We start from the raw sequence: 16,285 nt of genomic DNA, 5'->3' as shown, positions 1-16,285 counted from the left end.
TTAAACACTGTGCTTATGGTAATGATCTATGTAATGGATTTCTGCTTGTAGAGGCAGAGAACACGTCTTGTTGCCCTCTGGGATTTAATATCCAGTGCATCTCATTTGCATCATATACTGGAACACTAACAGAGCAACAAAAGTAAGTTAAGTACCATATTTTTTGGACTTGGTATTGTCATTTCCTCTTTTTTGGGTACCATGGTATAAGAATATGGTAATCATTCACTATAATCGTACAAAACATGTCAAGGTAATATTTATACAAATATTTTAAATTTGATTTTTTCAAATATACTGAACTTATACAATTTGTAAAAGCAATTTAACAAATTGTATTTTTCTTTAAACCGGTTGAATTTATAGTATGTACAATATTTTATTTATTTTACATTTAATAACTTTTTTTTTTTTTTTTTTTTTTTTACCTTTAGCCTATGCATTGCAAATTATATTATCAGCCTAACTATTTGAGTACTTGCCTATAAAGGAAGTTAAAATATTAAAATCACAATCTATACATTTACAAAGCAATCACAAGACAGTAATGTATTGTATTGAAGAGTTCAACTTACACCTTTGACCTCTTTCAGATCCCCTTTTACCAGCGAGTCCAGGAAGAAGTTAATGTTGTGCAACATGCTCTTCAACTGATAAAACAGAAATATTAAAACGGAAATTGTGAGCTGGCAAAATCCATTTATTGCCAGTGTATGTCAGCGTATGCTTGCTTACTTGCAAACAAGCACAATAAAACATGTTTTACTAAAATCTATTTAATAGGAACACGTCTGGAAAGGATAAGGAACTGTGGACAGGGAGGTGAGAAAACCTTTGGAGGGAAGCTAAGCTGTTTGCAGATAAGGCCTATCTTGTAAGACCAAACTGTGACTAATATTAAAAAGACTCTTTGGGATTATGCAGAAGCCTAACAGAAAACCTTCCCTGAAGCTCCATGTGTCTCACCAAGTTCTTCATTGGCATCAGCAGTTCTTTGGAGAATTCTGCAAACTTATTAAAGGCAGAGGCCACTTCCTGTTCTCCATTGTTGCGGAAATTCACAGCCAACTTCTCCATGGAATTGATGTATGACTCCAAATGTGATATGTGGTCTGGAGAAAGAACAGCAGCAGCACAAATCAGGAAAATATAACCAAGAAAACTGAAAATTTGACTAAAAGCATATGACAAAAAAACAAACAGATAGAGGTGTTGATGGGTTTGGGTCTCATATGGCATTTGCCTTCCACTTCATTCATATTCATACGTAGGAGGAAATGCTTTGCATGCCCTGTCAGTCTCTCTAATAAACTATCATAGAAACAAAAATGAATGCATGCTGCTTACAGTCTGATGTGCATGAAATAAAAACAAATATGGCATAGTGAATACTTGCATTTGTGAAAAAAACGATGCAAGCACCTAACCAAATCACCTGACTAAACGAGAAATGATACCCTTTCAGGTACTTTCTCACACATTTAAACACAAATAAACCCAACAGATTCAATATTATTTTATGTTACCTTGACCAGAGAAATGCTTTGCTTTGGCTGCTTTCTTCATTTTCTGCAAGATTGTGCGGTCAGAGTCCAAGGCCTTTTGAAAGAAAAAAGAAGGGTCTCATCAACACTGAGTTAGGAATTCCCATTCGGCAGATACCAGTTGTTTTTTTAAACTGGATTAGTGAATAAGTGTAGTTTGCCAGAACAGGAATAAATTACATTTAAAAATATATATCAAAATTTCATATATATATATAAAAAAAAAAAAGGTAAGGTATCAAAATATCTTTCATAATATTACTGTTTTTACTGTATTTTTGATAAAAGAAATGTAGCCTTGGTGAGCATAAGAGACTTTCAAAAACATTAAAAGATCTTACGGACCCCAAACGTTTGACCGGTATTGTATCTTAAATGCACTGTAAGCCAGTTTGGATAAAAGCATCTGCCAAATGCATAAATGGAAATGTATTGTAATTCCAGACCATATATCCATATAAGATCACTTAAAATATTGTTGAAATTCACACAAACACAAAGAAACGCACATATTGTTTAGCACAAATTTAGCACAACTTGAAATGGCTCCTTACAGAAACACATTTCCGGTTTCAAAAACAGCAATTATATGCAATCATGAAATGATTATGAAATCATGAAAGGCTGAGAGAGTTTGCCCTCTGAAACTGAACAGCTGAAATTACACCTGGCTACTTTTCTACACTAAAATCTAATCTACTGAATTAAGCAACAATCTGGTTACTATAAAGCAGCAAATGGAGCATGAAGTCTGATTGTTGTGTCATTAAATAAGCAAGAGCAAACATGGAAAGACTAATGAACAGCTTCATAGTCACTTGCCATCTAAAAGCATGATACATTGCTGTGTGTGGTTCAAAATAGTGTGACTGTTGTGTGCTGGGGTGAAATGGTCAACAATTTGGCACGTTTTAAAATGTACTTTTACCTACCACAACAGTGTATGGTTCATGATGTACAATATGAAGACATGGGATTCATTATAGGCCTTTCCAGATTTCACTCCATATAGTATTCAAATATGCCTGCAGTCTTACAGTCTATGAAAGTCTAGTTTCTACACAGATTTAATGGGAAACCGTATATCCTGTCCCAATTATCCCTCCCTTCACTCAGGGTAAACAGTTTGTTCCTCAGGGTGTATGAAGCCCTGAAGAGGGTTGTAACACTTCCCTAGCTCACATCCTGAACAGCTCCCATCTTTTTAACCACAGGTGATTTAGCATAATCACATTTTCACAAAGAGAGAGTCTACAAAGTCTTATTGAATAAAAAAAGGGTTGGGTTTAAGACTTGAGGGAGTCCCCAAAGAGCTTTTGACAAAGCAGATTCATTTGTTTGCTCCAGTTCAGAAAAAAAGAAGAGAGATCAGCTGCCATGTTCTGTACGTGCCACTAATGATCAAACTGAGAAGTCTATTATCTACAACAGTACATTTAGACAGCACTGCAAAATGTAAATCAACTCAAAACAGTGTTTTTACTAATACAACCACATCGTTTACCCATTATTTAATGCATGGAAGAACTGCATTGCGCATGAACTCCAGCCCTGGAATACACTTTTTCTCTGATTTTTGCCCCGATTTAAAGACTGGAAGAGTCGACATCAAGGCAGGAATACACTACTTGACCTTTCAAACTTGAACTCACGCAGAAACATCAATAAAACAATAAAGGGGATTGAAGTCAATTAAGGGCCATTCACACAGAATGTGTTTTTTTGTTTTGCTTTGTTCTTTGCAGTAAAAGTCACCATGAAATCAAAAGTGGCAATTCTTTTCTTTTTTTTAAGAATATTGCAATATTTAGTTAGCCTGGGTTTCCCCATGCTGCCTTGAGCGCAGCGCGATTTTATTCACGCTGCTAGGCAGCCTGGATACCATGGACCAGATTTTCCCCTCAAAAAGGGAACCAATCACAGCAGCAAGACGATGACGACGTCTATGCGACACACCGAAGCAGTTTGTTTATATCTATGGATCCAACATGGCAGAAGACGCGAAGTTGCCTTTCGATGCAGCCTTAGATAGTGTTCTAAGTAGTTTAGAACGCAAGTTTATTTCGTCTTCTTCCTCGTCGGATTTCTGCCGCTCTACATACGTCATCTGGTATAATTGAAACGATTGGCTATGAGCTACGTACAGGCGCATTTGATAGACATTCGTAGCACCCAATAAACGGCTCTGGGCATTCGTAAACCACGCCTCAAATACGAGAAAATGAACATGTGGTTCCCAGACCACGTCTCAATGAGAAAGAGGTCTGACGTTAGCCAGGCTAATATTTAGTGCAAATGAGTTATTCATCCATATCCTGTTGTTTTTTTTATTTTTTTATATATAATCTTTAATCAAAAAACCCCTCCAGTTTTATTGTAAAGACATATTTTCTCTTCTCTAATGACTTGTTTACTGGGCGGGACAACCTGTCACTCACATGAGATCTCAGCAATACCAAACCACATCCAATTCATTCCAGATGGACAAAATCAAGTCCCGCCCTACATTTTCACACGTAAGCCGTTTCACACGGATATACATGTCACAATAAAAAAGAAAAGACTATTGCAACTTCTGTGTCATGCTGACTTTAAAAATACGAGACGCAGGGCAGTGGAATGGAAAAAAGAAACAAGTCTTTGTTGAACTTCTTTTAGCTTGAGCGAGACCGTAATGGTCAAATATGTGTAGCACATATTAAAGCAGCATGGGGAAAAATCCAAAATCGTGTTGGATTTTGTGAACAATGACACGTTTATACAGTGGTGAGTCGAATAAGTAAGTAATCTGTTGTACGAATGGACAGTTTGAGTTTGACTGTTTTTAAATATGGAAGTCGATTCCAAAGATATACTGCATTCATAACATTCATGTCATGTTTATTTTATTAAATGTTAAGTGCACAAGAGGAATTTCATAACATGATTAAAACTCAGTAACATGACTACGCAGAAAACTGAGTTTAAATAGATTCTTTGTTCTCCTTAGCCTTGATGAAATCAACTTCCTTCAAAAAAAAAAATCCCAGTTTCTATGGAGACTTCTTCCTGTTTCAAAGCCGGGGACCTCTGTCTCTGTCTTATCTTGCTGTTTTTATTCTCTAAGGAAACAGGCCTGTCAAATGCCAGCATAAAGGATTATAAACCATTAATATTCATTGGTGTCACACATGATAGTGTGAAGAGGAAAATGTAATTCACTGTTATTAGTTCAGAGAGCCCGTAATGAACTCCTCATACAGCACAATTGAGAAGCATGTTGGGCGTGATGTGAAATCATCTGACACTGAGCAAGAGTCAACTGTCATACAACCAACACTTAAAGGGGTAGCTGATCCCAAAATGAAAATGCTGGCACTATTTACTCACTCTCAAACTTCTATGACCCTTTTTCTTCTGTGCGACACAAAAGGAGAAATTGATTGTAGAATTTCCAAGCCATGACCACGAGGCCAACATAAATTTAGTTTGTTTCTCACACAAAACTATGGCTTCAGAAGACTTGTAATATAGTGTAAAAGTCGTTTGGATTATTTTTATGATGCTTTATGCTGTTATTTTGGTCTTTGAAAGGTGCTAATCAGTCACCAATCACCATCCACTTCTTTCATTATATTTCCCTTTGTGTTCCACTGAAGAAAGTCATACAGGTTTGGAATAATGTGAAGGTGAATACTGACAAAATCTTCTTTTTTTTGCAAACTATCCCTTTAAATGAAGCAACCAGGAACTGAACACATTCAGACGCAGAGCAGCTAGTTTTGCATCAAGGATGTGGCTTTCTTATTTTTAGCCCTTCCAGTTAGCGCTGTTATGTGTACACTGGGCCAATAACAATTCAACCGTGTGGTATTTTACCTGGAACGGCATTCCATGCTGAAATTCACATTCCCCTGACTAGGCAGAGTGTGAATTCTGTACTCAGCATGACTAACCTCACAGATCTTTTGTTCTATATTGCAGCAATGGTGCCTGGCTTTTTGGATTGGCTTTTGTGTGCATTTAGTGCTTGTGAAATTCCCCACAGCACACATAGTAAGGATAGAACAAGTAGGACCAGTGATAAACAGCCATAAATACTCATGGTAAACAGGGGCAGTGACTGGCTTACGAAGGTTGTGACCACAAATGTAGTTGTTGTTCAGTTTACATTTAAATTATTACACAAAAATAACCGCCATCTGATTATGCCTATACCATTGTGCTTGGGAGGGAAGCATTGAACTCTTTTACATAGTGTGTTTCCTTAAACAGCAGAAACTCTGTTTAAACTTTGTTGTGAATGTTTTTCACACCCATATGAAATAATGTCCTAAAATTGGGATATCCCAATTGGATCCTATAATATTATAATATGGCATTTAATATTCAGCATGCGGTTCAGTGGACAATCAGTTTAATGAATGGATGGATAAAAATAAAATTTAGGGTTCACGCAAAAATGTGGTATATAATACAGCATATAACATTTAGAATTTTATATTAGTGAAAAATATTCATATCCATATTTTAAAAAAAAAATGTTTTACTTTTATTTACTGAAATATAATATAGAAAATAAAATTTAGAATTAAATTATTTGTTGATTCTGCTCCGGTTTTCACCCAAATATGAAATAATATCTTAATAGTGGATAATACTGTATCTATAATTATAATATAATATGTCATATAACATTTTTAATTATAGGTTTAGTTCTAAAAAAATCCTAGTTATTGTACAAATTGCTAGTAAACAACAGTGCTGCTTCTCATATTTTAAATAAAATCTTATTTCTTTTAAATTAATTTCTATTCCCATGGGAGAGAAAAAATTCTATATTTACTGAAATGATTCAAGAACTCAAATGTTCATTTTAGTCTAATTTAAAGAACTTCAAATGTTAATCATTCACAACAGAACAGACACAATGCTCCTTGTACTGACACATAAAAGCTCCATGCTTCATGTAACGAATCCACCACAAGACATGCAGTAATAATGTTTTGAGGTCTGAGGCATTTTATAATTGAGGAGCACGACCAGATGTTTATCTCCCTCTTTTGTGCTTAATGAAGCACAGCCCACACGGACACACACAGGTCACTTTCTTCACCACTGGTGGATTTTAGCTCCTTAACCAAGACGGCCAGAAGTGAAACTAAATCTATACCACAATAATACCACGTAACCATGGTAGAGTTCACTTCCTCACGGTCATGAAATGTCAATTATGAGTAAGATAGGGTAAAAAGTAACTAGAAACTACCTGGTCATTTTTCCACTGGCATCTGGGGTAGCCCATTAGTTTATACAAAACAAAATGTAGTCCAGATCTGCTATGACCGCTTATTTAGACCTGTGTGTCTCATATAAAGTTGTGAAGCAAGCTATTTATATTGTGTCCAAAGTGCTCTAAAGACTAGTTTGAGGTAAACACACACACACACACACACACACATGCACAGAAATAGCATCAAACCCACTCAGATGAAGCTCAGCAACATGAGGAATCCAGAGCAGGTTTATCATGAAGTCAGCAGGTGTATTATGATATAATATAACATGCTGATACCACTTCCTTTGCAAGTGCAAGATGTTGCCAAGGGGCTTTATGACATTCTGAAATAAACTTTTTAATGCATGTTCAAAGACTCTTCTAAGGAACTCAAAACAAGATATTTTGAGAAGTCTTGGTTACCATTGACTTCCACTGTATGAAACAAAAGCCCACCGAGACACTCACAATAATAACGATTTGGGAGAGTAAATGACGACTGTTCATTTTTGGATGAAATGCCCCTTTAAGTCCAAAATAAAATTGGATCAAGGTTTGTGAAATTCCTAGGTAAGTGCATCAAATTGACTTTCATAGCACTAAGTGCAGCAGTAATGCACAATAGTGCATTTAACTGGGTCCCTGGGGAAACAATGCCACAGGGTAATTACTTTTACCTAGTATAAGGTGCTCTCAGTAGTATAATTTTTCTAAAAGATGAATATAATTAATTTCAATTCATTTTAAATATTCTACTAATTTCTTTAGGCCTATGTGTAAAACGTTTTAATGAGGAAAACATGAATGAGTGTACCTTTGTTCATTCTTAACAAATATTTCAGGAATGAGGATAATAGTTATATCAGGTGTCTCCACTCTGAATGAATGGGTAACCCTGCTTTACTTTATACAGAAAAAACAAGGCATGGCACAACAGGCTGCTCCTGTTGGTGTGGTTTAGATTATCCAAGTACTCCAATTATCTTTCTTTATTCCTCTCCGGTGCATCTGCTAATCCCAAATCGCCCCCCAAATTTTAATTAACTTTAAGCAACATACAATGGGAAAACAGGAGCAACATGTTGTGTTGAAGAGAGATCGCTGAGGTGTGTATTGGATCATCATCAGAAATGTCCAGGGAAATCACTACAGTTCCTGCTTTGTCATTAAGTCACATGACCCAAACACAGACTCTATTATAGCATGGAGTTCCTATTATCTCTCTTGAGGTCAGTGCAGATTAAGGCATCTGTGTTGTCTAATATCTGGTTGGTGATTATCAAACTTCTCACGAGTTCAAACATAAAAAGGCAAGTGAGATTCCACTTTAAATGACATGCACAGGTCTGACTAATATTTTACCGAGAGATTATCAATAGGGTTGAAAACATTTGCTATTTAAAGGGATATTTAACCCATACAATTTAAATGTCCAAATATTTTCTTGTCCATACAATTAATGTCAATGGGGTCCAATGTTATTTTGAGCTCCATTGACTTATAATATGGAGAAAATCATTCTTCAATATATCTTCTTTTGTGTTCCACCGAAGAAATAGTCATACAAGTTTGGAACAACATAAGGGTGAGTAAGTGATTTTTCATTTTTGGTTTAAATATCCCTTTAAGTCATTTATTTAATAGATTTGCCCTTCTGTGCTTCTATTGTTGTTTTGAAGGGCTTGTCCAAGCGGCAGGATTTGCTTCAGCGCCTGTAAATCTGCACTAAGGCAGATTAAACTGAGGTGTCCTGGTCTGAGACCAGTCTTGAGGTTTCTGATATCTCAAGGCTGAGGGTTTTGGATAGCGGAGGCTGACTCTAGACAAGCTCTGAAGAAAGACAACTACTCGGTCTCTCTTATGACCCTTTTGTCCTGAACCCCCCTGAGGCTGTGCGTGTGCAAAGCTCACTATATAAGGTTCCTATCCTGTCACAATCAAGCATGTAATGTGATGCACTGTTCAATTTGTATGGCTGTGCATTGCACAGACCAGGTCATCACCATGGTTACTTCACATTCCACTATGCAGTCATCATTCAAGCAGTCATCATTCAATTGTTACCACCCTGACCCCGCTGTATATATGCTTCAAATTGACACAACTGGGGTTCAAATTTAACACCAGCCGAGAGCCAATGTACATAAAAACTGGCTTTGGTTTAGAAATAAAAGTGTTACCCATCTTTTTTAGGAACATGATGACCTGTACTGTGTCAAAAATATGCAGTATATAGCTAAATAATCACATTGTTCTTGCCGGGACAAATAAATATATGAAAAAAAATATTTATGATAAATAACATTTTCATAATACAAATCTTTTTCTAAATGAAATTACAATATAAAAAATCTAAAGTAATAAATGTAAATAAAATGATAGATTGTTTGATGATGCATGAAAGTGTAATTATATATATATATTATAGAGATAGTTTCTGTAAATTCAATTTATTGTAATAATAATATAGCCTATTCATTGGATTCTTAAGTGTTTGAACAACAAACAATGTAGAATATTTGTTTGTCGACCTATAATTTGTGTACAGGCATATCAGGATGTAGAGGTTAGGAGAACGTTCGAGGAACGTTCCGGGAACCTTTCGGGAACGTTCCGAGAACCTTCCAGGAACCTTCCTTCCCCTAACCTATAGGGAACGTTCTATTAACGTAAAGAAAACTTTCCTAGCTAACCAACAGGGAACGTTAGAATGTTTGTTCTGGGAACGTTCTGGGAACCTGAAAATAACGTTCCGGGAACGTTCTGGGAACCAAAAATTGTTAACTGGGATGTGGCAAACAGCAGTCAAAAAACTTCTCACTACCATGATTTCTGTAACATGCACAACATGACATTCACTGACAGGACAAGATCCTGGATCAATATCCTTTGTTGGTCCTGGAGCAACATCTCTATCAAGCAATCCTCCCACCCCTAACCCAAAAATCAGAAGGCAATGATTGGTGGAGCGTTCTTTCAACAACAACAACAATGGATGCGGATCCAGAAACATGACGGTCATTCATGCTGGTTCCTTAGTTCCAGAAGATTCATGAATCCTAAGCCGGCTTTTGTTTATGCAGCTCAATAAACAGTGGATGAAAGGCACGTGCTCGTGATAATACAGCAGAAGCTCGTACTGACGCACGAGCAGTGATATGAGATAAGAAGCGCGAGATAGCGGCAAAATACGAAGTAAAGAGTAAATTATATTATTACAAAAAAAGGAAAGATTGCAAAACTCCGGTGCCATTTAATTTACAGTAACGAAGAGGAAATGTGGATGTTAACGCGTAATGAAATGTGAGATCCTTCCTCTTTCAGTTGCACGATATGATACAGAAACCACAGAAAAAGGAGCGTAGGCTACATAATATAAATTAATTTTAACAAATTTAAAAGCAACCTGATTAGATGACTTCAATAATTTTCTACGCTTTAACTGACTATTTAGCTTGAAATCACATGGTTTGGGGTTTTGGAAATAGGCTACGCTCAGCCCAATCGATTCAAAAAGACAAAGAGCATCTGTATCTGCTGTAGTAATGTTTGAAGCAGTGTTCGTAGGGGAAAATATGAAAGACAACACGTTCATTGGCTTAAGCATTTCTGCAATGCAAAACGGCACTGTAAAACAGGATAAAGAGCATATTGCCTTCATAAAAAAATTATTAAAAAAATACATTGAGACCTGCTCCTGATATTGGACAGTACAGAACACATTCATTTCATTCATCATGCTGTAGCCTACAACTGTCAAAGACCAAATAAGAAGCTATTACAAAAGACGGCAGCACACAAAGGCACTATCTCATACCTCCTCGATCAGGTTGGCAGAATTTCGGCAACTTGTCATTTTGGTGTAGAAGGAAGAGGTGGTGGGAGAGCTGTAGTCCTCCAAAGTCTCCACGATAAACTCATCCACTGATATGAACTCAGGCATTTTGGAGGAAAAATAGGAAAATGCGAATTCTAATAGAAATGTTCACAGTAAGCCCATTAAAAAGGATGATATTGTTGGTGAGGAAGTAACTAGAAAAATGTCAAGCTGTTGGAAAAGTTCGCACAGCGGTGAAGTAAAGTGCAGCAGTGTTATGTTTGGCTATAGCGGCGAACGCGCATAAAGAGGAAACAGGAGGGTTTAGTGTCAGTCTAGTGTTGACTGTTCGATAGTACGCATGCGCAGTTGACCGACGGACCCCACAAAGCATATCAGGCTGGGATGGTTAATAATGGTGAAACTATTAAAAGCATCTATGTGGTCAGTATGTTAGAAAGCCATAGATAAAAACAATTGAACTGTAATAATAAAACCAAAATAAACCTCTTACAGGTTTTTCATTCTTGAAAGCTATTCGCATTTATGAATGACCTTACCAGATATTTTATCTAAAATATTTATTATTAGGCTACTTATCTATTTAATCTCATCTAGTCTCTTAGTTTAATTGCTATGCAATAACTGTTTATTAATTCATTTATTTAATGAATTAATACATTAATCAACAATTTATAATAATTTATAATAAAAAAAATATATAATAATTATTGTGCAGGAAATAATTGTGTAGAGATTCAGTTTTCTAAATGTTATCGTTCACCCAAGCAAATAAAAAAAAAATAAACATGCTTTATCAGAGACAAATGACTTCAACTATATCAAATAGTGGTGGGGATTTTAATTCATCCCAGTGAATCGAATCTTTCAAATCTGTTCATCATCCACTGATTCATTCGGTGACTCTTTCTGCAGGTTACAGTACGTTTAGCCAGTAGGTGGCGACAAGTGTCTTTTTGTGTATTGAGTGAATCACTGAATCTTTTAACTGATTCGTTGTGAACTTTTGAGTTGAAAAGTCCACTAATCGCCTGAGACACTCAGAAGCGTTTTGCCAAACAAGTACACAGTAAAAAATTATATTATGAATAAGTTATGACAACATATATGTGGCAAGCAGGATGAGGCAGAGGGCCGTGAGAGAACGGCGCGAGGCCGGTGGCGTGATTACTAACGAGCGTCACCTGGGTGCCACAACGGGTTCTCCTCCGTGAGCTATACGGAAGCATAAAAGGAGGAATAACGATAGTGAAGGACGAGAGAAGTCCAGGCCTGGTCCTCTCTCGTCCTTCCCTGTTGTCGCTCCTCCTTTTAGATATGAGGCTGGTGCGGCGTGCAGGAGGTGCTCGCGTTAGTGATGAAATACTATAGACTGAACACATAATACGCATGTGTGCATGACGTCATTGTTTTCAGAGATTCGCGTTTTTGTTGTTTACATGGAGACCATTTTGAAAAACTTGTACTTTGAAACCCGTTTTCAAAAGTTTGCGTTTTCAGGCACCCAAAACGCAGTCGTCGTGTAAATGAACGGCCAAAACGCATAAAAAGTTTTACTTTTTAGTTGAAAAAGGCGTCGTGTAAATAGCCCCTAAGTTCCTCCCTGTGCACCCGCAGTTGTCGGTCGATGTTTGCGTGCAGTGTGTTTACGTTTGTTTCACGCAGTTTAATGTAATGGTTTTTAAGTTGATTGTACTTAAAAATTCAAGGCAGCAACTTTTTTTTACAGTGCTAAATTCGATTTGCTATTTGTTCTCGACTTGTATGCCAGACTGACATTCAGTTCAGTGGTCAGCAAATCCTCCTCCATAAAAAATGTTGATTCATTTTGTTCAAAAGATGAGGACCTGGTTCAACCCGTTGGAGCTTGTGTTGTTCAGATTCAAAACACCATTGACTCATAAGGGTGTAGCATATTCATGCAGTAGCTCCCAGCCTCCCACCAATAAAATTCAATAAATAGAAATCGAAAACTGCATGGAATAGAAACGTGAACGATTCATTCAGTTAAATGGTTAAAGGGATACTTCACCAATTGGCATTTAGCTTTGTATCAGTAGAAACCCGGTAGTATTTTCGAATGACCGTGCTTCCCTGAGACGAGAGATTTCAGTATTGTGTGTCTGGAAAAAGAACTCAGATGATGCAAAAATCATCATTTTGCGTCATCGGAGGCTTTTTTGTCCAGAGGCTAGAGACTACAGCCAGTAGTAGGAGCTAGTTCCGCATGTTTTCAACCCGCCCATAGGGGGTGGGATCTCACAATTAAACGGCGTCTTTTCAGTTTCGAGTTAACTATTAGCCTAGTTATATCATTTCTTCTGATACTGCCCTCTGTAACCGGTAGGCGTGGCTTGGGAGTGGCCTCGTAGGGCAGCGGAGCAAGTGCATTCTGGGAGTTGTTGTCCTTCATCCACATGAGCCAAAAATAAATTTTCTGGCTTTTCTCAGTCTAGAAGGCACCAACTTCGAAAATAATTTCACATTTCTACTACATAAATGACCCAATTTAAATACACTTCATCTTACCAGGGGTGAAATATCCCTTTAATTAAAAATTCAAACACTGATTCAATTACGAACCAAACACCAATATCTAAGACAGAACATCCAAAAACTTGTCCAAGGGGACTATATAGCCACACACTACATGCTTTTTGGTCTGAGAGTTTGGAAAGGAGCATAACATAGCACATTATTAATAAAGCCTGGAAGTCACCTATCCCAGCTGTCATCTCTGATTAGAGTTTCACTCAGTCAGCCGCAGGCTTCTTCTACCCAAGACAGCCCAAATGGCCCAGAGAGCCACGTGACCCCTGCTGCACATTCCCAGACTGTTCATTCACAGCATAACTGCTATCTTACATTGTGATGACTGGATGCCTATAGCCCATGCACTGTATCTAGATATCTAGTTTGAGATGACTATAATAAAAACATTAAAATGTCAAATATTGTCAAAATCAATTGTCAAAAGACCCCAAAATTATTGTGATCAGGCTGGGTGGTGAGAATAAAGAGGTGTCAATAAAGGCAATCAAAATAACTGAATATCTCAAAAAGATATGATGAAAGCAGACAAATTAATTACATGTTTTCATAAATTCATTCACTCCTAAAAAATTGCCGTTGGAAGCTGATAGAATGAAAGTGACAGTCCAAGATGAACATAAAATGGATCTCCTTATAAAAAATCCAGCAGCGCATCATGGTAATGATATCAGATAGTACCATATTCAGATGATTACCATAGTCATGTCCCATGGTATTCACATGGTACTCCAAGGTATTTTAAAGAATACCTTAAAATCAGCATGAAATGGAAGTAACGATAGCCTTTTCTTCCCTATTGTGAATTTATTGGATTATTGTGTTTTGCTATTGCGTGATCTCACGTGAGTGATAAGTTGTCCTGCCCTCGCACTTGTAAAAAGCACGTCATCAGAGAAGAGAAGAGCTATCACTGTAAGATTGAGGGGAAGTTATTTAGATTAAACAGTGTATTAAGTGTAATTATACGTTTGTTACATTGTAACTATACATTTGTTACAGTGTAATTATGCCTTTGTTACAGTGTATTTACAATTTATGTGTAATTACACATATGATTCAGTGTAATTATATTTGTATTACAGTGTAATTATACCTTTATTACAGTGTAATAATAACTTGTCTAATAATCTTTATTACAGTGTAATTATGCCTTTATTACAGTGGAATATATTTAATACAGTGGAATTACACATTTATAAAGTGTAACTATACATTTGTTAGTGTAATTATACATGTTTAGTTATACACTTGTTACAGTGTACATTTTAGTGTATTAAGTGTAATTATTTGTTTGTTAGTGTACTTATACATTGTTTAATTATACTTCTATTAGTGTAATTATACATTTATTGCAGTGTAATTATACATTTGTTAGTGTAATTACACAATTTACAGTGTAATTTAGTTTGTTAATGTGTAAATATACATTTGATACAATGTAATTATACATTTGTTAAAGTGTAATTATACATTTGTTATGTTTATTTACACATTTGTTAGTGTAACAGTTATACAGTATAATTATACATTTGTTAGAGCGTAATTATACAATATTGTAGTTATACGTTTATTATAGAGTAATTATACTTGTGTTACAGCGTAATAATACGTTTTTAGTGTATTAATTTACATTTGTTAAAGTGTAATTATACATTTTTAATTTGTAATTATTTGATACAGTGTACTTTTATAACAGTGTCATAATACATTTGTGACTGTTTAATTATACATTTGTTACAGTGTAATTATAATTTTTATAGCGTAAATATAAGTTTGTAAGTGTAATTATACGTTTTTTAAGTAATAATATATTTTTACAGTGTAGTTATATATTTTTTAAGTATAATTATACATTTGTTACAGTGTATTAAGTTTAATTATATGTTTGTTACAGTGTAAATATACATTTGTTTAAGTGTGTTACAATTTTAATTGTAATCATACATTTTTACTTATAGTACTTACACTTTTTTTTACAGGGGAAAATTAATTAAATAGTAATAATAATTAGGAGCACGGATGAGTTAATTATAATAAATACTGCAATATTCCATAAAAATTGATTTCAAGGTGACGACTTGGTAATTTTTTTGTAACATCTTGCCATTATATTGAGGTATGCTGATAATAGATCCATCACACAGTTCAGTTCAGGAGTATAACCATGGAAACCGTGGTTATTATTAAGTGATCATTTGCATGTCCATTAGCTGCCAGTTTTTAGTTATATTCCCATGTGACAGTCAAGCTTCACTGGTACATTCTATATAATAACCCTTCGCTATTTCAGAGGCAATTATCTCACAAATGGGTTTAGATCATGTACTGCAAGATCAGTACAGAGTGCTGTGTTAGAGGGAAGACAGTCAAACACATAATTTACTATTATTAAAGCACATGGTATCATATTTTATATTATTACTTTGCATGACAAAAACAGAATAAGGTCTACAGAACAGGCCAACTAAATAACCAGAATTATACTTTTTTTTTTTTTTTTTTAAGATGCTGGAAGCCTGTTCCAGGATGCATTTTTCTATGGATGTTAGCTTCCATTAGTCATCTCATCTCATCCATTAAACTGAGCAGCAGTGTCATGGAAGCAGTACTGTCACCATGCTGGATGTCATTTCATTTATCAAATCTATGGCTAAGGCTTGTCATGAACCCCAAATGGCTATATTCCTGTGTAAATCTACCTGATGTCTCTGCTCCTTCTCTACCTCTGACAATACCCTATAAAACTCCACATACAATATGGAAATATAATTTTTTTTTTTTTAAACAGCTCCTGACCTAAAAGATTTATTTATTTTTCTAAATGAAGGCAATATTTTTCGTGTCTACATTTTTCATGCCTTTTTTCAGTCAAACTGAAGACCACATACAGCATTCACTTTATACAATGTTAGTAAATGGAATAAACTGAAGATCATTTTATTTATGCAACTTACAATGTTTTCTTAAACAACCTGTACTATCTATAACAGTTATTTATTATCAAATTAATTGTTCTAATATTCCCATAATATATTAATATATACATATATATTAAAATGAATACATTAAAAAGCAGCAGCATGATTGGAAATT

The 16,285-nt window shown here is 35.6% G+C and overlaps 1 protein-coding gene across 3 annotated transcripts in view; it reads right to left on the bottom strand.

Moving 5' to 3' along the window:
* Positions 1–10,923, bottom strand: part of unm_sa1614 (un-named sa1614) — a 43,349-nt gene extending 32,426 nt beyond the window's left edge. For all 3 annotated transcript variants that reach the window (XM_084395932.1, XM_084395931.1, XM_084395933.1), the window contains exons 1-4: positions 10,619–10,923; positions 1,527–1,599; positions 967–1,112; positions 576–650 (exon numbers count right to left, since the gene is read on the bottom strand). In XM_084395932.1, coding sequence (XP_084252058.1) covers positions 576–650; positions 967–1,112; positions 1,527–1,599; positions 10,619–10,744 — 420 coding nt within the window. In that variant the 5' untranslated portion in view covers positions 10,745–10,923. The remainder of the gene's footprint in view (positions 1–575; positions 651–966; positions 1,113–1,526; positions 1,600–10,618) is intronic.
* Between the last annotated feature and the right edge of the window lie 5,362 nt (positions 10,924–16,285).

This window comes from Rutilus rutilus (assembly GCF_951802725.1).
Source record: "Rutilus rutilus genome assembly, chromosome: 22".
NCBI lineage: Eukaryota > Metazoa > Chordata > Actinopteri > Cypriniformes > Leuciscidae > Rutilus > Rutilus rutilus.
The sequence above is the reverse complement of the archived record's forward strand: the minus strand, read 5'-3'. Positions and strand labels throughout refer to the sequence as shown.